Here is a 21769-nt window from a genome sequence, read left to right on the forward strand (position 1 = left end):
CTCCAGCTCTGCATGCAGCTCATGGAGATGTCGGGGGAGTATCGCTGGGGGCTTGCAGGGCCCCATACAAGCGACATGCAAGTTTCAGCGCAATTTAGTTTCCCAGGATATGTTTCATAGTTTTCCACAAAATTCCACTCAATGTGACATTTGTTTGTTAATTCATTCAACAATTTTTTTTTTTTTTTTTTTTTTTTTTACCAATCTCCTACCTCATACCAGGACCTGTACTTCAAAAGTAAAGAAAAGGACAGAGTTGTCCTTAAGATGCTGACAGAAGGTGGGTGGGTAGGTAGAGGGGCACAGAGAAGTGACCATGCAGTTAGTGTCTGGGTGGGGACAGTCATACAGAGTGCATGGAGTCAGGGTACTTGACCCAGAGTCTACAGGCAGGGAAGGAGGTCTCACAGGGTCAAGGACATCCATGCTGTTCTGAAGGACTTCTAGGTGTTAGCCAGATGAAGACAATAAGGATGAAGAAGAATGAACTCCAGACAGAGGGAAGAACGTGGGCAAAAATAACAGAAATGTTAGTGAAAATGTGCTTATATTTTAGGAATTGTGCACAAGTCAGTAAACACTAATTGAAATCAAATGTAGTGAATTTACTTGTGCTTTTCCTTCATTTATTCATAAGTCAAAACTTCCTTTATGTGAATTTATATAATCAGCTCAGCATTGAACCAGTGCAACACAATCAGATGGATCACACTTGGGGATATGAGGTAGAAGAATTTTGCTTATTGTCTATATCAGAGATTAGTAGAAGACCCTAAGAATTAAATATTTTTTATTTAAGATTTTTTTTTTGACGTGGACCATTTTTTAAAGTCTTTATTGAATTTGTTACAATATTGCTTCTGTTTTGTTTTTTTGGCCGCAAGGTATGTGGGATCTTAGCTGCCCAACCAGGGATCAAACCCGCACCCCCTGCATTGGAAAGAGAAGTCTTAACCACTGGACCACCAGGGAAGTCCCTTAAATTTTTAAATATAATTATGTTAGAAGTTTAGAAATGCTTGATAAATTTGAAAGTGTTTTTCACTAGCATGATTCCATTAAAAACTTAAGAAGGGAAAGAAAAGAGATCATAATCTATTTACCTTGAATTCTGATTTTTGAAAGTTAAGGCAATATGAACTTGGCTTGTGGAAAATATATATATTCCTGAAAAACATTATTTATAACAGGTTATTGTCATCATATGCAACAAAACAGTACTACATGCTAAGTTTCTCAGAAGCAAATAATTATAGGCAAAACAGGTAGAGACAGATGAAAGTTAAAAAAATAATAACAACTCAGAAAGGAAAAAAGTGGTTGCCAGGGACTGGAGGTGAGGAAAATAGGGAGAGATTGGTAAAAAGGGCACAGACTTTCAGTTATAAGATGAATAAGGTCTGAAGATCTAATGTATAACATGGAAACTATCATTGATAACACTATATTGTATAATTAAAATTTGCTAAGAGAATAGAACGTAAATGTTCTCACACACAATAAAAAAATAAATATATGAGTTGATAGATATGTTAGTTAACTTGATGGGGGGGATCTTTCACAATATATATGTGTATCAATTCATCACCATGTATACTTTAAATACTTACAATTTTATTTGTCAATTGCATCTCAATAAAGCTGAGAAAAAATAATAACTGTATTGAATTAGTTGTCTGAAAGGGACAAAAATGGTCTCCTTCAGTGGATAAACTGCCTTCATCTTAATAAACAAATAAGTCTTTGAGGATAAGCTGAAACTGGCCTGAGACTGGTTTGGCTATTCATGTTTCATGTGGACAATCAACTCATCCATATTTCCTTCTAATATTTTTTTTTCTTATTAGTTATCTATTTTATACATATTAGTGTATATATGTCAATCCCAATCTCCCAATTCATCCCCCCACCCCACCACTATCCCCCCTTGGTGTCCATACGTTTGTTCTCTACATCTGTGTCTCTATTTCTGTCTTGCAAACCAGTTCATCTGTACCATTTTTCTAGATTCCACATATATGCATTAATATATGATATTTGTGTTTCTCTTTCTGACTTACTTCACTCTGTATGACAGTCTCTAGGTCCATCCACATCTCGACAAATGACCCAATTTTGTTCCTTTTTATGGCTGAGTAATACTCCATTGTATATATGTACCACATCTTCTTTATCCATTTGTCTGTCGATGGGCATTTAGGTTGCTTCCATGACCTGGCTATCGTAAATAACCTTCTAATAGTTTTGTTTGATATTATATCAACACCAGACTAATATTGGCTTAACTCTTTTAAATGAAAGCTAAAAATGAATAGCTTATATACCCACTGTAGTAAATGCACACAAAAATTTATACTTACTGAAAGCATACACAGAAGTCTTCAAAATCTAACCATATTTCTTTAGAAACACAATTATTTACTGTTGCAAGTTCCTCCTTCGATTTTTCCTGTGTTGCTGTTGTCTGGCTGACCAAATCTCTTTCCAGACTGATTCCTTCAGCTGGATGGGCTGCATCATTCAATCCATAGTCTGGTAGTTCATCTGTGTACAGCAGAAGACAACCATGTCAAACATACCTAATTGTTAAATATTAAATTATTAAGATATGAAAAATTGTAGAGGAGAGCTCACATATCAAAATCTATTTTTGAGAAAATATTTACTGAGATAATAATTCACATGCAGGCCTCAAATTTGTAGAGGTCCATACAAAGACCCATTTTCATACCCTCAGGAGAATTTAATCATAACTTACATGCAGGGTGTCCAGAAATTTTGAAATCACTTTCATAAATTTGTGCACACATTCTTTAGAGATTAAAGTTATAACAGAAGTTAGCTGGTTTATGTATTTAAAATCTGCTGTAAACAGACATATTCATGTAAGAGGGGCTGACGCAGACAACAGAAGGAGAAGCAAAAACTTGAAAGATCTATCGTGATTGATGTATTTCTGTAAGCCCTGCAGTCAGTGATTCCGTAATCTTATTTTATGTTTATCAAGAAATGGCATGAAGTTCTCATACACTTTTCTTGAACCAAAATGTCATAGACACACACGCCACATAACACTTTTTTGGATTTTAGCCTTGGTCAAGTCTTTATTTAGGATCTGAGGAATTTGCAGTGGTTTCAGTGCTTTGATCATAACATGCATGCATTAAGACACAAGAACTTTACTCATGGGACTTTAATCAGATAGTCTTTTATTTTGACTTTAAGCTTGAATTTAACAAGTGAGATTATCTGATTTTTCTAGCCCAGAGCAGATTAGACTCAACACATCAGAGGAAGCACTGGAGGGAGGCTGCTGAGAGCCAGGAGGAGGGAGAGCAAAAAGCTGTCAAGAAGCAGAGACCCCTTTGTGCTTTGATGTCTGTGAAAAAAAGTCACGAGAAGATTATTAATTTACCTTTTCTGAGTATAGCTTGTGAAGCAGCATTACCCTGTGAGATGAAAGGAACACGCTAAGAAACCATTTATAAATTCGACAAAACATTACAGCTCTCTAAAGCACCACAGTTTTTAAAAGAGTTAATACAGTCTTTTAAACACTGAAGAAATAGATTTCTACAAATACTTACTAAAACCTACAGGAAAACGAAATTTGTTTTTAACCTTAAAATTCAAAAGATATGAATTTGGCTGAGAGTTTAAGTTTGTGACATTAAAATACAGAATTTGGCTGAGAGTTTAAGTTTGTGACATGAGTGTATTAAACCTTTGAATCTTATAATAAAAGTTAAATAAACACAGTAATATCCCCGAGTAGATATACTAGTTGGTATGAGGCACCTACAATTAATACAGATTGAGTAAAATGAGATTATGATTGATAATTAGTGTATGGAACCTAAGGATTATTTCAAATTATAAAAATGTTTTCTCAGATTTTTAACAGGGAAAATAAGCTTCACATGTATAACTCTGTTATCTCTGGGACACAATTAAAATAAGTATAAAAGATAAAATGGTATAAATTTATACAGACTGATGGGTGATATTTTGGATGATGTAAAGTGTATGGAGAAGACAACAGAGTAGACAAAACTGAATACTAAGTGCTGGTGAGAAGCAAGCCCTTCCACACCTTAGGACCCCAGAAACAATTAGCGGGCACTGGGAAGGACAGAATGAGATACAGGTTGAAATACAGGGATGGGTTGAATGTCTATATAAGGAACAGACAAATCCCCACTTCTCCCTAATCCCTTCTGGTTTAGCATCTATCCTTCTTCTGCTTAAATAGGACACTGGAAGTTGCTTCAAGTAGAGAAATTAAATGAAAAGTCTCCAGATCTGGGTTCATGGATACTGTGGGAAGCAAGAAAGTTTACTACACAGAGAGGAGAGGAATTAAGTGAACATCCACATGCTGAACTTTGAGACTCTCAGGAACCCTGTGCTGCTCAGCTTTAATAACTCTGGTGGGTAAGGATATAACAATCCTTATGACCACATTCCACCCCAGCAGGGAGATTAGAGGACCCTTAACCTGAGACACTGAACAGAGCCAGGGAAAATCCTCAGGGAATCTGATATTTGGAGCTAGTCCCACCCCAAATGAGGCTCATTTACCCCCAATTATCTCAAATTAAAGCTTCCAGTTGACAAGCTCTATCCATGCCATAAAGCTTCTTCTAATCAGCAGCTCTTTAATTTCATAAATTCCTTAAATATATGTGTACAACAAAGAATTGCTAGATAATTGAGGAAAGAGTCTCATATAAAAGAAATAAACTAATGGGTGTGGGTAGGGAGAGTCACAGGAATCAGAAATGATAATATAGGGAGAAATTTTTAAGTTAGTAATATCAGAAAGTTAAGAAGATATTCATTTATCAAATAAACTATAAAAATACAATAAAGAACAAGAGACAGTTCTTGGAAACTAAAAATAGGAAAGTGAAATAAATTCAATAGAAAGTTTGGATGTAAAGTTGATACAAAAGACTCAGAGAAGAAAACTAAAAAACTTTTCAAAGAAAACATAGGTAAAAATCTTCACAACATTGGATTTGACATTGGTTTCTTAGATATGACAATAAAAACACAGACCGCAAAAGTAAAAATAAATAGGGCTACATAAATAATCTTCTGTCATTCAAAGGACATAATCAACAGAGTGAAAATGCAACCTATGGAGTGAGAGAAATTATTTGCAACTCATATGTCTAGTAAAGGGTTAACATCAAGAATATATGAAGAACTTCTACAAAAACAATATAAAATAAACAAACCCAATTTAAAAATGGGTAAAGGACTTGAATAGACATTTGTCCAAAGAAAATATACAAATGGCCAACAAGCACATGGAAAACGTCCTCCACATCACTCATCCTTAGGGGAATACAGATCAAAACTGCAATGAGATACCACCCTCTCACAGCCACTGGGATGACTACTGTTAAAGAAAAAAGAAAAAAAAAACAGAAAATGACAAGTGTTATTGTTACTGTTATGTGGTGAGGATGTAGAGAAATTGGAACCTTTTTGTACTTTCTGTGGGAATATAAAATGGTGCAGTTGCTATGGAAAACAGTATGGTGGTTCCTGAAAAAGCTAAAAATAGAATTAACGTATGATCCAACAATTCCACATCTGAGTATATACCCAAAAGAACTGAAGGCAGCATCTCAAAGAAACATTTATACACGCATGTTCATAGCAGCATTATTCACCAAGTATCCATTGATGGATGTATGGATAAACAAAAGGTGGTATATGTATATGCACAATGGAATATTATTCAGCCTTAAAGGAAAGAAATTATGACACATGGTACAACATGGATGAACATGGACACATGAACATGGATGAGGACATTTTACTAAGTGAAGTAAGCCAGCCACAAAAATACAAATACTGTATGATTTCACTTATATGAAGTACCTAGAGTAATCAGAATCCTAGAGACAAAAAGTAGAATGGTGGTTTTAAGGGGCTGAAAAGGGGCAGGAATGCAGAATGATTTAATGGGTATAAAGTTTTAGTTTTGTAAGATGAAATGATTTCTGGAGGTTAGTGGCACAGCAATGTGAATGTATTCAATATTACTGTTCTCAGAAAAGGAAATTCTTGTGGAAAAAGTATAAGAAAATTCTGCAGAACTGAAAAACTTGAGTATCCAGGTTGAACGGGCTCATGGAGTACCTAGCACAGTTCATGTAAACAGACTCATTTACGTGGCCAATCACTGTAAATTTTTCTTATTTCAAGAATGGAAGGAATGTCTTAAAACATTCCCAGAGGGGAAAAACAAGAGTCATACAGAACAGATCAAGAATCAAAATGTTATCTGTATTCTTAAGAGCAATGGTTGAAGGTAAAAGACAAAAGTTAAGGAACAGAGTTAAAATTCTGAAAGAAAGAACATCTACACTGTAATCCTACAACACGCCAAAATATAAACCAGGGGAGGGGGTGGAATACAGACATCTGCAGGCATACGAACCCCTCATCATTTTCACTTCCCACGCAGTTTTTCTCAGGGAGTACTAGAAGATGTGCACCACCTAAATGAGGGTATCAAGTAGCAGGAGAGCATCGTTTCCAAGAATTAGAAAATCCATCAGAGGAGAGAGAGAAAAGAAAGTCCAATGATGACAGGTGCAAGTTTCCATCAGCTGGAACAAGAGCAAGAGAGCAAAGGATTCCAGAGGGTGATATCTGCAGGAAAACAGGTGGCATTGGTAATCTGATGTGTTTGTGTGGTAAATGGGGTTTAAAGGTATTTGTTCAATGGTGTTCCTTTTTCTTAAAAAAGAGTGTTTGGGAAGGCTTCCTAATGTGTCATAGAAAAAAAATGAAGTAATTGGTTTGTACAAAAAGTTGTGTAAGAAAAGAAATTTGTCTCTCCAATAAAAATCCTTCCACAGCTAGAATATTTTTTAACGGAAGAATACTTTTCTTTATTACCATCTTTCTATTACAGCTTGAAGTAATGATGAAGGTGGAAACGGAAACAGGTAAATAATTAATGCCTGACTTGCACTAAATATTAATTCCTAAGGAAGGTCTGAAAACAGGCCTATTGTCCCTAATATTTGTATCTATCTTAAGGGCAAAGGTAGGGTAATTTTGCTGTTTAAAAACATGAACTATATTAGGCTGGGCTAGTCTGAGATAACAAACCAATCCTGAAATTTCAATGGCTTAACACATAGGGTTAACTTCTCTGTCAGCCTATTTTGGGGGGCTCCTTTTCAAGGGATTCCTTTCCCAGTTGTGATGTAGGGATCTAGAAACTTGTATCTTGTAGCCTTGCCACCGGGATATGCAGTTTCCTGATGGTTGTGGGAGAAGCAGAGAGCTGCAAAGCCACGTGCAGACTCATTAAGTGCTTCGGCCTGAAATGGCACACGTCACTAATGCCTGCGGTCTATCAGCCAGATTGTGTGTCGAAGGCAAGATCAAGAGCAGGGCCGGCTTCATGAGTGTGTGATCACTCAGGGCGCTGGGCTCAGAAGGGCCCTGTGTTTGTTTTAATGCTCTGCTGTCACTGTCTTGACATTCTTAATAACTGTTGAACAAGGGGCCCTGCATTTTCATTCCACAAGTTATGCAGCCAGTCCCAGTTACGAGCCAGGAGCCAGACCTGTGAGAGGCCTGGGAAATATACAGGGGGCACTGAGACTCCCAGGAGGCAGTGGCATCTCAGTCAGAGATCCTGCCAATCAAGCCACAATGCAGAGCCCTTCATTTCCACCGTTAGGGCTCCAGCTCTTACGGCTCGTAGAACTCTTAGCTTCCCCAACAGTTTCATCCCTATTAGGTGAGAAGCATTACGTAACAGCTCACGAAATCTCAACGGGGTCTGCTCTGGTATCCAGCCTCACAGCTAGAGTACTGATTGGACAAAAACTTGTGAAATGAAAAAATCTTGAAGACAGAGGAAAGTGGAGGTATGGGATGGTAAGCGAATACAGGAGTGCTAAATCCTTATCTTCTATAGCAAGAGGTCGAGAGATAATGTTTCATTGATAGATGGAGAAAGAACGGAATTCAGCCATTCAACAAATACGTAACAGTGTCTGTCATGTGCTAGGCATCTTTGCAGGTGCTGAGGGAGAAACAGTATATGATAAAAGATCAAGATCTCTGCCTTCATAAAGCCTCTGCTACTTAGAAATATGGAGACACATAGCAGAAGAAACGCTTAAATAAAAGTGACTGACTCTGGGGAGGAAGGCTAAAGAATGAGGAGGGGTAATACAGGTTGGTTATTTTATGATTATCTTTTTGGTAACTTTTGACTCTTTAAAACTATTGCATACAATACTTTGAAATTAAGAAAAAAGTTTAACAATGTTTAAGTCTATTCATTCTTCTTGCAAGATTTCTCATCTGTTAGTCTCTCCTTTTCAACTAATTCTAAAAAATGTGTTTACCTGCATGTGATTCTCTGCCCTCCAATGTATCTTATACCATTTATAGAGGTTGGTAGAAATCAACTATGGTTCATTCACATAATGAAAGAGTATGTGACTTTAAGAATAAAGACGCTCTTTAGGCATAGTGAAATTATCTCCAGTATTTACTAAGTAAAAACTTTAACAAATTTCATTAAGTTTTGAGTAGAAAAAGGTGGAATATTGTGTGTTTCTTTATATTTACATAAAGACACCCTGAAAGTGTCCTACAGAGGGCAAAGCAGTGAAAGTGGGAGAAGTACTTACATGGAAACAAGAATTCTTGATGTGTGCCTTATAATTTTATTTTTGAACATGCAAATATATTATGCATTAAAACCCTTTCCCACCTACCACACTGACAGAAGTTGAAACATCAGACAATATATGGGTTGGCCAGAATGTGGTGCAGAGAAAATTCTCATCCAGTGCATTTTATTGTAAGGTTAAAAGGTGAATGTCCTATTACCCATCAGTGATGCTCCCAGATTCATATCCTAGAACGGAGCTTCCTAGGCTAGTATCCACTGGGGCCCATGGTTAGATTTTAGGAATCCATGAACATGGCTGCTTGAAAGATTATTTTCATCTTTAGCTGAAGTTCAGCATTCAGTTTTCTTCAGTTTTCAATTTATCAATGCAGGTGAGTAGCTACAGTGTTATTGGCAATAACTGTGACTTTATCCATGAAAAAAATCACAATATTTTACATTATATTAGAGTTGTTGCAAAATCCAAAATGTCACATATGCTTGAAGTTACAGCAGTTATTAGGCCCATTGTCAGATTCCGTGTGGTCACATCTTCCTGTCTACAGACACTCTTGTAACCTGAACTGCCCAACTATCTGGGAGCTATCCTTTAGTATACCTTCAACCACCAAATCGTGAAGTTGTATGTTCACACGGTGCTAACCCAGACAGCTGTTCCGCTTTCCACTGTTCCCTGTTGCCAATACTCAGCTCATATGCAGAAAGAGATAAATTGTATTCATCATGTGTTTTAGAAAATTGACAAAGGGAGACATAACACATAAAAGTTCACAAACCCTGGAACTACAGAAACTCTTGCGTGTGTGTACAGGGACAGTCAAGATGAGTCATGGTACCACTGCTTGCAATAGCAAGAAACAAAAAGCAATGAATGTAGCCATTAACACTGTGAAAGATGTTTTTAAATGGTAGACTAGTTATGTATTAAATACCTTTGGCCAGTGAAATAAATGAACTGTAACATGTGGCAAAAGAGACAAATCTCATAAGCAACATTAAGAAATCCCAGAAGAATTAATACAAGAGCCCACAAAAATAAAATGAGGATGACAATGAAACCAAGCTATATATTGTTCATAAACGTGTACATAACTGACAAAATTAGAAGAGCGTGCAGTTGACAAATACCAGACCTTGTATGGCAGATAGGAGATACAATTCAGAAGAGACACATGTGGAACTTCCCTGGTGGTCCAGTGTTTAAGACTGTGCTTCCACTGCAGGGGGCACGGGTTCAATCCCTGGTTGGGGAACTAAGATCCCACATGCCATGCAGTGCACACTCCCAAAAAAAAGAGAACACAGGAGACATCTATGAGAGGTGAATATTCCACTTTCTAATCTAGAAGATGGGTATGTAAGAAGTTTAGTTTCAGTATTCTTTATTCTGCTCAAATGCATTTATGTATAATATATTTCACAATTTAAGAAAAAAATTTTTTATAGTTAAGAATCAGGCTAATAATAAGAGTAACATAGTTACCTGAGACATAGTTCTTGTCAATTGACTTAAGTCTGTCTGGCTAACGGTTGTAGTTTCATCATTTTCAGTAAGGGAAGATAAACCAGATCCTGGAAGCACCCCTTTCTTAATCAAAGTTCGTACAAAATGACTAATGGAAAAAAAAGAAAAAAACTTCTGTTATCTTAATCTCTTGTTTAAAGCTACTAATAAATAACTGCAGCTTTTACTGAGATATACTTGACATATAAAATTATATTAGTTTCAGGTATACAACATAATGAGTCAATATTTGTATATATGGCAAAATGATCACCACTATTCTAGTTAACGTAGGTCACCACACACAGTTACAATTTTTTTTCCTTGTGATGAGAACGTTTAACGTCCACTCTCTTAGTAACTTTCAAATATACAACCCAGTATTATTCACTATAGTCACCATGCTACGCATTATAGCCCCAGGACTTACTTATTTTACCACTGGAAGTTTGTACTTTTTGACCCCCATCACCCATTTCATCCACCCCCATGCCTTGCCTCTGGCAGTCATCAGTCTGTTCTCCTGTACTCTGTATCTGTGAGTATGTTTGCTTGTCTGTCTTTTTTAGATTCCACGTATAAGTGGGATCATATGGTATTTGTCTTTCTCTGTATGACTTATTTCACTTGAGATGTCCTCAGGGTCCATCTATGTTGTCACAAAAATGGCAAGATTTCCTTCTTTTTGAATGGCTGAATAATATTCCGTTGCATAGTGATGTTTGGTCAACAATAGGAAGTTCTGATTTTTTTCATTTTATCATTCTCATTACTTTACAACCAGTAATTTCTTTTGCTTCATGTTAAAAAATATTTAATTGCTATATATACTACTGGAGCAATATTCTCTATCAGTCACTGCAATGGTGTAAAACTTTTCTGGAACGCTATTTATTTTAAAGCTATGGTGGCCATCTTTGAATGTTGATGATCAGAACACATAGGAACCTGGCATTTAGAAGTGATTTAATTAAGTATCAGAGTAATGTAGCAGTGAAATAGGGCTTAGAGTCAAAAATTTAATGATGCATGTTGAGCCCTTACGTTTACAACTGTGATATTTATACTAGCTACCCAAGCGTACAGTATTTTCTTTCAAGTTATTGCTGACATGACCCCAAATCAGTGTTGCCACAGCTAGAAGTTTATGGGTACAATAAAAAGATATTTGTTATAGTACAAATATATTAGGTCTTTCAAAGATAGTATTAAATTTCATGTATACAGAACTTCCCATACTTTTGGATTTTTCCTTGCTCGTGTTCTGTAAAACTTGGTTCACCTCAAGCTAAGTGTCTCTGAAACTGCCACTAGAGGGTAGCACAAACATATCTGTGAGGCTCTGATTCTCTAAAACAAGGCCAGGAGCCAGGACTGGGCAAACCGGGCATGTTGTTACTACAGTGACAGTGTTCCAAGGAAAGGCAATTGTGTAGCACTCATTCTCCAAGGCTGGCCAAAAAACCGGCTTGCTCTTATGCTGACCTGAGAACTCTGTCCAGCAGTCAGGTGCAAGGAAATGCCATTCACATATTTTTGCTCTGGGCTCTGCCAGATAAAATGGATATACTAGGGAATTCATAACAGGTTCAAGCAGTGGATAGATTAGTTCACTGAATCCAATCACTTGATTGAATCCAATCAAGTGTTGAAGTCACCTAGACCTGGGTTAAAGAATTTCATGCAACTTAATTAGGTAAAAACGCTGAAAGAAAGCATACGAAAATTAAGTAAGAGAGTCAATGTCGGAAGTTCAGGTTATGAAACCAACGCATTTGTGGTCTCTCTTGGCATAGGGATTCTAGAAGCCTGCGTGTGACAGTTTGAATCCTGAGAAAATTTGTCCTGGTGGTATGCAGCTCTGGTTCATACAGTCCGCAAAATATTTGAGTAATATGCAATCTCAGTAAGCTAAGAGATAATCAGAAGTTATTTGGAATATGGTAAAATCATCATCTTAGTGGATAACACTAACTATAAAATTAATTGGAAAAAGTATAAAGCATTAGTATTTTTATGTTAAGTTTAAGAAAATTCTGTCTTTATGTGGTATTTTGTATTTGTAACAGGTGAAAGAAGTGTAGCATGTTACATAATCCAACAAATTAGGCTATACAATGTGTAGCTTTATACTTAATTTTAGGTTTATAATTAAGTTATAGGTATAAGAAAATTTTGGTTTGTAAAAACCAGTAGTGTACATAGGAAAAACCAAGGTTACCAAAAAACATTTTGATTATTTGAACTTTTAATGATGATTTATATAATTGGCAAGATTTTATTTATGATGATTTTTGGCTTTTCAAGAATTACTTAAAGCAAAAATAATATATAGTACGGTTGTAAATGCAATTTAAAATGTTTAAATTCAGCTAACTAAATTTATTTAAAACTTTTATAGAAATTAATAATTTATGTATAAAATAAGATTTTTTATAAGTTAAAATGAAAGTTTGAGGAAAACTAGATTTGCAAATACATAACAGAACAAATTTTTAAAACCAAAGAAGCAGCAAATTGTTTCTTCTGTTTATAAAGCTTGACATGGCTAAATGCCGTGTTTGTCTACCAGTGCTGCCTAGGGGGTCCCTCTTCACCCACTTTTCAGTGTTTAATCGTTGATGCATAGAACTGCAGGAGCCTTAAGTTAAAACATTTGAATAATGTTTCTAATATTTTCAACTTAACTAGAGTCCATAAAATTTAAATTAACAGGATATGATGTAAAGAAGCTCTAAAAGTAGGACAGTACAATGAACAGAATTCTGATCTAAATTTTGATTGCTTTTATTCATCAGCTTATATTCTTTTTTTTTTTTTTAAGATGTTGTGGGTAGGAGTTTATTAATTAATTTATTTATTTTTGCTGTGTTGGGTCTTCGTTTCTGTGCGAGGGCTTTCTCTAGTTGTGGCAAGCGGGGGCCACTCTTCATCGTGGTGCGTGGGCCTCTCACTATTGCAGCCTTTCTTGCTGCGAAGCACAGGCTCCAGACGCGCAGGCTAAGCAGTTGTGGCTCACGGGCCTAGTTGCTCCGCGGCATGTGGTATCCTCCCAGACCAGGCTCGAACCCGTGTCCCCTGCATTAGCAGGCAGATTCTCAACCACTGCACCACCAGGGAAGCCCCATCAGCTTATATTCTTATCGTGGATTTTAATATATCCAAGAGGAGGATGAAACACATCTAATTGTCATTATATTTGTGACCTATAAGCCATTCAAAAATTTTAATGATGTTCTAGTAAAGTTTAAAAAAAATTCAAAAAAGTACACACATCATAAATGTAAAACTTGCTGAAAAATCACCAAGTAAATATGGCCATATCAGATCAAGAGATATTCAGATTCAGATCAAGAGATACTAATATTACCAGCACTCCACAAACCCTGCCAGACGTGCTTCCCAATCACAGCTAGCACTCCTCGCCACAGGTAACTACTATCAAGACTTCCAACACCATATGTTGCTTTTTCTTTTCTTTTTAAAATCTATATTAATAGAATAATTAAACTATATACTTTTTATACCAGATTTCTTTGGTCTAATATGTTTGTGTGTGACATTTATCCATGCTGATTTTTTTGCAGTATTTCTTTTGCTTTATATCTATATATTATTGTATTATGTTTGTCTATGGTTTTACTATGATTATCTAGCTGCAGTTTTCTCCGCATTTACATTACTTGACTTTTTTTCAGAACTTGCTGAATCTTGACTTGATTTTTCTTAACTTTTGGGATAATTTTGGCCATTATATTTTTATTTCATGATTATCCCCAAACTCTCCTCTACTTCTGAGACCCACTTGCAAGTATGTTGGTTTTTTTCAACTTTTCTTACATGTCTTTTATTATACTTTTCCTCATTTTTTTTTTTTTGGTCACCATACTTCAGTCTGGATATTATCTTTTGACCTATTTTCCACTTTGCTAATTGTCTTTTTTTTGCTGTATCTTATCTGTGATTAAACACATCCACTGAATTCTAAAATTTCAGTCATTACATTCCTTGGTTCTAGAATCCCTATTTTTTTTAACCATTTTAAATACTAGTATTTATTTTTATATTTTACAACTTTGAGGGATTATTGAAGTACATTTAACTGCACAAATTTAAAGAATAGTTTTGATAATCCTTGATTATGTATATATTCATGTGTTAGTTGTCAGTTGCTTCATAACAAATCACCACACTTTTAGTGGTAATAATCGTATCACCCACTATTCCTTCTCATTATTGCTATCTGTGGACTTCCTTTTCACCACTGTGAACTCATTAAAAATGTTAGACCCAGGATGATAATTTTTATTTCTACCCCTATTGTCACATTCAAATATTAGTAAATTTGGATTCTTCCTCCCCTTCCTCCTTTTTCTTCTTCATTGTCTTTGCTGTTGTATTTAGTTAGCTCTTTTTTTCTCCTCTAAGAGTGACAGACTTCATCTCCCAGGTTTTTATGACAATCATTTGATCTTGTGATTTAATTATCAGGTAATAACCAGAAACATTCCCCAGTGCTAATTTTTAAAGTATAACAAAATACTGTGTTGTTCTGAAACAGAAGCCAAAACTGTAAAGCCAGACATATTTAGGCCTCATTTCGACCAATTCAAAATTTATCTTAACTGTTTATTACTGTGAAATAGTACCTAAAAATTTTATTTTCCTATGATCAGTGCATTGACACAAACTTTCATACATTTGTCACCAAGGGATACATTTTTAACTGCACAAATCACAAAATGCTTCATCTGTTAACAAGATGAATTCATGGGAAAGAATGTTCTATACTTACGTTTCTGTTGGGATTGTAAATGGAGTCATTCTATAATTCAGAAATGGACTTGAAATCTCAAGAAACTGGTCAGGCTTCTTTACTACTAATTCTAAAAAGAAAAAGGTAGTGTGATGTACTTTTTTAAAATTTTCCAAGATTATATGTAAAATTTGACATTTAATGCAGTACTGATTAGATTAACTATTTACCCAGCAAACTTCAATAGAGTTAAATAGAAATGTACTACGATACATAAAGTTTTGTATTAAAAAGGACTTTATAGATCCTACCAATATGAGATTTCTTTAGTCTACTTCTCAGTTGCTTTCCAGATTTACAACGTGAAACAATGAAGTCTCAAGGGAGAAAGTCAGCAATGTCTTCTAGAGTTATTACTTGGCATTTGCTGCTATTTCACATACACAAAAGACTTTCTATAAAAGTCTTTTGCTAAAAATGTGTTCTTTTAGTTAACCTCTACAACACAATTGCTCAAGACATGAAAAAAATGTGGACTAATACATGGAGATAGTGGAAGAACAGAAAATGTAACAAAGTAAAGGTCATAAGTAGAAAAGAAAGCAGTAGTCAAGAAAAATGTTGTGGGTATTCCTAAAGACATCTGAAGCTGACACAGATGTAAATTCTCAATGGATATAGCACACAACCCATGCACTAACACGGTGAACACTGAAATTAAACATTAGGTATAATTATTTTAAATAAGTTCCTATAGCAGTAGAAAGGATGACCACAGGACGAAGAGAAGTGAGACTATGACACAGTGCACATGACTTCTCTGTGCTTGTTCTGTGATAACCTCTATATTGATCTCTCTCTCTCTCTCTCTCTCTGTTTCCTCTTAATTTCACTTTAAATATTAAATCCAATAGAGAGAAGAAAGACAATGATGTGGTGAGCCTCAAAGCAGGACACTGCGGTTATGGAATCCCATCAATCCGTAGGTTTTCTTTCCCAGCTTACAATGGAGCTATCAAATTACACAGAATTACACAACAGTCAATATCAAAATCAGGAAGTAGCTGAATGTTCAATATTTTTCCTTTCATTCAGCTATTCCTGATGTTCTGAATGAAGAACGGTTGTGTGGCTCTATGCATTTAACTAAAATATAGCATTCAGTAGTAAAAGATTTTCTTTCAAGCATCATGTGAATGCTGATCTTTGGTTGGAAAGACAGAAGAAGATAGGAAGGAAGGAGGGAAGGGAAGGAGGGAGGGAGGAAACTGGAAAGTTCTTGGAATCCAAAGCAACAGTTGGCACTTTGGTGGCACAAGCAGCCTGTTGCAGAAACTCAAGGAATGTAAGGAAGTAACTGAAATAATCAAGCAGGAGGGAGAGAGGCAGACAAGTCTAATAAAAAAAAAAGATGAACTGACCATTTCTCCTGTATATCTAAACCAGGTATTTCTTTAATCTTTGTTCTTTTCTGGCCAGGATAAAACATGTTGTGCTAGAAAATCTTTGCCACCAGCTGTACTGGTTGTTTAAACGTAGGCAGAAAGCAAATGTGAGGAAAATTACATGGTTAACAGTTGTTATTTATATCTTAAAAACGTGTAAATTATGGTTGGAAGTAGGAGGCAAGGAACAGGTGAATACTCCAATCTCTGTGGCTAATGCGGTTTTAGGATCCTGAGTACCAACGAGACTTACGTATTACCCTGCGACTGAGATATGGTTCCTCTCCCCTGCACTGAAGGATCAGCAACACTTGAATTGGTAGCAGAAGCCACAGCAAGCACCATCAATAAGGGTACAAGCCATGGTTCATGAGCCCAACCACTTAAAGCTTATTTATATGCTTCTCGGTAAACTGGCACTAGGTATGTTCATCATGGCTTTGTCTTCATTGTTCATTCAAGGACAGGCCTGTGAACCCTAATGCAATAACTTCTAGAATGTGATGACCTGTTACTGGATGGATACAATTAGAAGATACTGAGGTATTGGAAAAGACAAAGGAAGAAAATGCGAAAGCAAGGAAATGAACACAAAAAAGATAAGAAAAAAAGCTGTTTTTGAACAAAGATAATTTAAACTTTTCGGAATGGGAAATATATATACACACATACACATATGTAGACCATAGCACCACAATTCTCTATCACCCTTCATTAAAAATCGCAAGTATAAACTAGCTACGGAAAGGCCATATGTTCATGTTGAATTAATATAAACAAATTAAGTTATTCCTCTAAGCCATAATTTTTTAATTATTTTTCTTTTCTAATCCCCTCTCCTTCTGATTTTTCATTTATGGTCTCGCTCATTTCTTCTCTCGCCATCTTGGTCTCTCTTCCATTCAAACGTGGTGCTCATGGAAAAAGGAGTAAAAATGAAGACTTGTCGAGAAAATGATTGAAGGAGCGAAGAATTAGACATGGATTATGAGGAATTTAGAAATAAAAGGTGAGAATAAGAACAAGGTGGGAACAGTCTCCCTGCCCCATTCTCAACCTGTGTGAACCTGTGTATTTCTGAGCACTACTGCCATTCACTGTGGCTACATGACAACACTGACACAGGAACCAGCCCAGGGTAAAAGTCCTATTCCTATAGGAGTTTCAAACAGAAATCAGTCAATTCAAAGATTATGTCCTACAGGGCACTGTAGAATGATGCCCATGTTAGAAATTCACACCAGTGGTCTAAGGTATATGCTATTTAACCTTCTATGTTATTTACTACAAACCACTTTTTTATCACAGTTATAATCACAATGCCATCACCCAAAGAATGGCCTTTACATATCTGGCCAGTTTAGACATGAAAACCAAACTGCTTGGCGTCTGAGATGTGCAGAATTAATCCTTTAAAGACATAAAATTCGGACATAAAATTAAATGAAGGTTTTAACTGTAATGTTGAGTTGTTTGCCTTGATATGTATCTCATTACAAATGAAACTATTAGAACTTCATAGAGAGAAATGTTAATAAGATTTATTCATACCTTGAGCTTCATCTGTTATAACAGTTTCCTTTTTTTGACGAAGGAGTTTCCACGGAGGTATAGGAGGTAGTTTTGGTGGTGCTATAAGGGGGCAAGACCTAGTTCTTGTCACCAGCACAGGATGGCTACAGGTATGGGAAAGCCCATATTCCCTAAGCTTCTCAGCAGAATCAGCCTAAAAGGTAGAAGGCAGATTTAAAAGGATTCTTGTATTTGCTTCATGCACTTCAGATAATACTTTTCGTCATTATAAAAATACTGTCACCGCTAGAGAGACATAGTGGTAATAAGAAAAAAAATAACCACCCGTATTTCTACATCCCTTAACATAAGCACTATTACTCTTTCCATCTTTTAAGTTATCTGGGGCCCCCTTTCCTTATTTACAAAATGAGAGACTAGAACCAGAAGCCACTTTTCAGTTCTAAGAGTTTAAGATTCTATGAGATTGCAGAAGTCTTAGTATATCAGTTTTGGTCCAAAATTAATCAACTACTATTTTTATAGGTTAAAGCTTTGATGCAGTCCTTAACATGTAAAGTCTTTGTTAGTTTGTTTTTTAAGCACCAGCAATTGCTACATAGTGTTCAAAAAAACCCACTGCCTTTAGGCGTCAGGTCCATGAGGGTAAGCGGTTGCCTTGTCTACAGTGTCCTCAGGCTCCACCCACACGAAATCCTCATGATCACGCCTGACAATGGAGGCATTCACAGAAGGACAGAGGGTAGAGGCTGCCCTGTGTCCTGCCAGATCAAGTCGTTTCCCAGGCAGATGCTTTCCATATTTGACGGTTCAGATCTCCTGAAGCCACTTGGCTTTGGAACAATTCAGGATAAGATTTAAGTAGAAATTCAGTTACTGACTGATGGCTGAAATATGCCATAAGTAATCAAAAAGTATGTGAAAGTTAAAGTAATGTACACTGTAGTCAGATTCTCATGTTCACGGTCTAAATGTTGAAACATTTAAAGTAAAATAAAATATTAACTACCTTAAAGTCAGTTTTGCCAGTAACTATTTTTCTTCCTAGTGATTTTGCATCATTGATTTCTATGCAAATAGCAGTGTTTGAAAATGTAAATTTATAAAGCAGTCATTTAAATTGGGATCAGAAACCCACCTTTTAGCCTACTCTAAATTATTGCCTCAGCTACAACATGCCTTGCTGTTGGGGCTGTTTTTCTATAGCTCAAACTGTAGCTCAAGCTATAGTTGAGGCACAAAATAGGCGGGGGTATCCCTGAGCTAGAACAGTTCTTCCTGAATCCAGAGATTAATTATGACGGTAATAATTAATAATTGTAAGAAAGAGTTAATCAGTGCATTATTAAGTCCAGTAGAACCACTTAAAAACATTATAAGTATGTGAAATAAAGAGGAAAGCACTTCAATGTTTTTGTGTTTTTTTTTTTTTAAAGGCCTAATTTAAAGGAGAGGAAAATGCCACATCCCCTTTATCCCATCTGTGAATGTTAACAATTCACTGAAAAATTCAGAAACCCCTGGAATTATGCCTTAGAGTGGCTTAAAATTTTTTTTCATAGATGCTATAAAGGCTAAACCTTTTTTGTATAGATGCTATAAAGGCTAAACTTTAACTCTGTCAAATTTTAGAAGTTTCCCAACACCTGAAAGGAACCCTTTCCAATAAGAATTTATGGAAGAATACATTGCTGTTATTCAATAAGTTAATGTCTCGGTATAGTAATAAAAATACATTACTGTAAAATTTACATTTAAATAATATCCAAGGTAGTATTTATAAGTTGAATAATTCCCAGATAGTTTACCGTTCAAAAATTTGGTCTACACATCTCAACTCCTTCTTACAATTGCAATCACAATTGTAGTCTGTTTGCTTTCTTTTTTGAGCTGCAGAGCATCAGAAAATAAAACTATTTAAGGCATTTAGAAAATGTAAGATATTGTGTCAAATAATTAAGTATGGTATTTTCACCTATTGTATTGTTTGAATAATCCACAAAAGTACTAGCTTGATGTAAGGTATGTAAGCCAGTTTCTCTTACTTCGTTTTATTTCCAACATACTACACAATACTTCTGAATGACATAAAGTAATGCTATTAATAATAGTTATAGTTTGATATTGAGAAAGAGGATGGGGGAAAATGTGGGGTAATTCTTAACACTTTGTTTCTTCCCAAGTTTTTTCTTTTATTCTTGCATTCTTTACCAATTCTTTAAATAAAAGTATTGACTTTATTTTTACAGCCTGGTCTTACTGTCTTTGGGGTTAGAATTTTTTGCAGTGTACTCCATTTAACAAAATTCCACTAGAACAGAACTTGTTTTCTGTATATTTAGCTTGAAAATATTATATCATCTTTACATTCTGATTTTTACCAGGAGAATGTGTTCATCCTAATAAATAATGTAAAAGAATCAGCAGGAGACTGTAACACTGTAGTCAATTCATTACAGCCTTGAAGTTCATTTCATTACTGTTATAGACACTGGGCTCATTTCTGAAACTCTGGGCCCTTTAAGTCATTTCAACCCCCAAAAGGAGGATTTATAATACTCTGCACATCCTGGCTCCCTCCCACATCTCAAGCTGCCTCTAACACTTCTCCCTTTGCAATCTGTTCAACCTCTAGTAGTCCCTCGAACCCAGTGGGTTCTCCTTCACCTTCAGACTTTCCCACATAAGCTTCCCTCTGCTTCAAGCACACTTTTTCCTATTTTCCAGGCTAACATCTTAAAGCCACTGCTTAAACATTTTTTTTTCCCCCTTTAGGAAGACTTCCCTAGTCACCCACTGGAGAGAAAGATGTGTTTCTGCTATGTGTCCAATACTCATTTATCCACTGCTTCATTAATTCATTTATTTGGTCACTCATTCAACTTTATTTTATTTTAATGCTACATCTACCATGTTCCAGGCACTCTCTATCATGAGAGTCTTCTAACTTTATTACTGCTGTTGCTCATCTGCCTTTCTCATTGACTCTAAACTTTGTGGGGAGCGTCCTTATTAATCATGTTCATCATGGTGTCCTCAGGTCCCAGCTCATTGTTTAGGACATGTGGGGTAATTCAATTAATAAACAATAAACATCTGTTGAATTAATGAATAAACATGAGAGTTTCTTTGTTTTTTCAATTAAAAATTTTGTGTTTACAGGTTAATTTTTCAGTAGAACAGCAAAAAGTTCAAGTGGATTATTTTGCACCTTCTTTGTGTAATGAAGATGTAAATTCTATCTTTGTATTTTTCAGTTTTAAGAAGTGTTTAAGTACTTCCCATACGTGAGGCCAGGACACTCCATAAAGCATGGCTCATGTTCTTTTGTAGTCTATGATGTTAGACTACTGGAATATCTAAGACAACACCTAGGCCAAGGCTAGGTAAGGAGATTAAAAAAAAATCAGGGCTGACACAGGCAGCTGAAATCCTAACTCGGAAGACTCGGAAGCCTGGGAAGCACACTAGGATTTAACCATGGCTAAAGGTAAATAACTTTGAAATAAAAACAGAGACACTGCCCCTTTCTCTACATTCATAATGGCACATTATGTTTTGTTGTCTTGACAATATTACCCTTGTTATATTACAGATTTTCACAGGAAGGAATGCTTCCTATCTAAAAAGAAAGAAGGAGGAGGAAAAGGAGGAAGGGGAAGGAGGGAGGGAGGGAAGAAGGAAGGGAGGGACAAAGGAAGGGAGGGAGGAAAGGAGGGAGGAAGGGAGGGAGGGAGGGAGGGAGGAGGGAAGGGAGGGAGGGAGGAAGGAAGGGAGGGAGGAAGGAGGGAAGGAAGGAAGGGAGGGAGGAAGGAGGGAGGGAGGAAGGAGGGAAGGAAGGAAGG

General features: G+C 36.0%; 1 protein-coding gene and 1 long non-coding RNA gene across 6 annotated transcripts in view; one reads left to right on the plus strand and one right to left on the minus strand.

Moving 5' to 3' along the window:
- Window positions 1-21769, plus strand: part of LOC113608080 (uncharacterized) — a 134393-nt gene that overhangs the window by 111120 nt on the left and 1504 nt on the right. Inside the window, exons 4-6 of the long non-coding RNA XR_003428208.1 lie at window positions 6485-8220; window positions 17319-17400; window positions 21182-21414. This is a non-coding gene — a long non-coding RNA (uncharacterized LOC113608080). The remainder of the gene's footprint in view (window positions 1-6484; window positions 8221-17318; window positions 17401-21181; window positions 21415-21769) is intronic.
- Window positions 1-21769, minus strand: part of ADGB (androglobin) — a 134031-nt gene that overhangs the window by 71202 nt on the left and 41060 nt on the right. For all 5 annotated transcript variants that reach the window (XM_027083903.1, XM_027083894.1, XM_027083921.1 and 2 more), the window contains 6 exons: window positions 17943-18117; window positions 14986-15076; window positions 10170-10299; window positions 3416-3449; window positions 2361-2544; window positions 1104-1167 (listed from right to left, as the gene is read on the minus strand). In XM_027083903.1, the coding sequence (XP_026939704.1) occupies window positions 1104-1167; window positions 2361-2544; window positions 3416-3449; window positions 10170-10299; window positions 14986-15076; window positions 17943-18117 (678 nt within the window). The remainder of the gene's footprint in view (window positions 1-1103; window positions 1168-2360; window positions 2545-3415; window positions 3450-10169; window positions 10300-14985; window positions 15077-17942; window positions 18118-21769) is intronic.

The sequence above is a fragment of the Aethalodelphis obliquidens genome, unplaced genomic scaffold (assembly GCF_003676395.1).
Source record: "Aethalodelphis obliquidens isolate GAN/ISIS:26980383/991018 unplaced genomic scaffold, ASM367639v1 scaffold3, whole genome shotgun sequence".
NCBI lineage: Eukaryota > Metazoa > Chordata > Mammalia > Artiodactyla > Delphinidae > Aethalodelphis > Aethalodelphis obliquidens.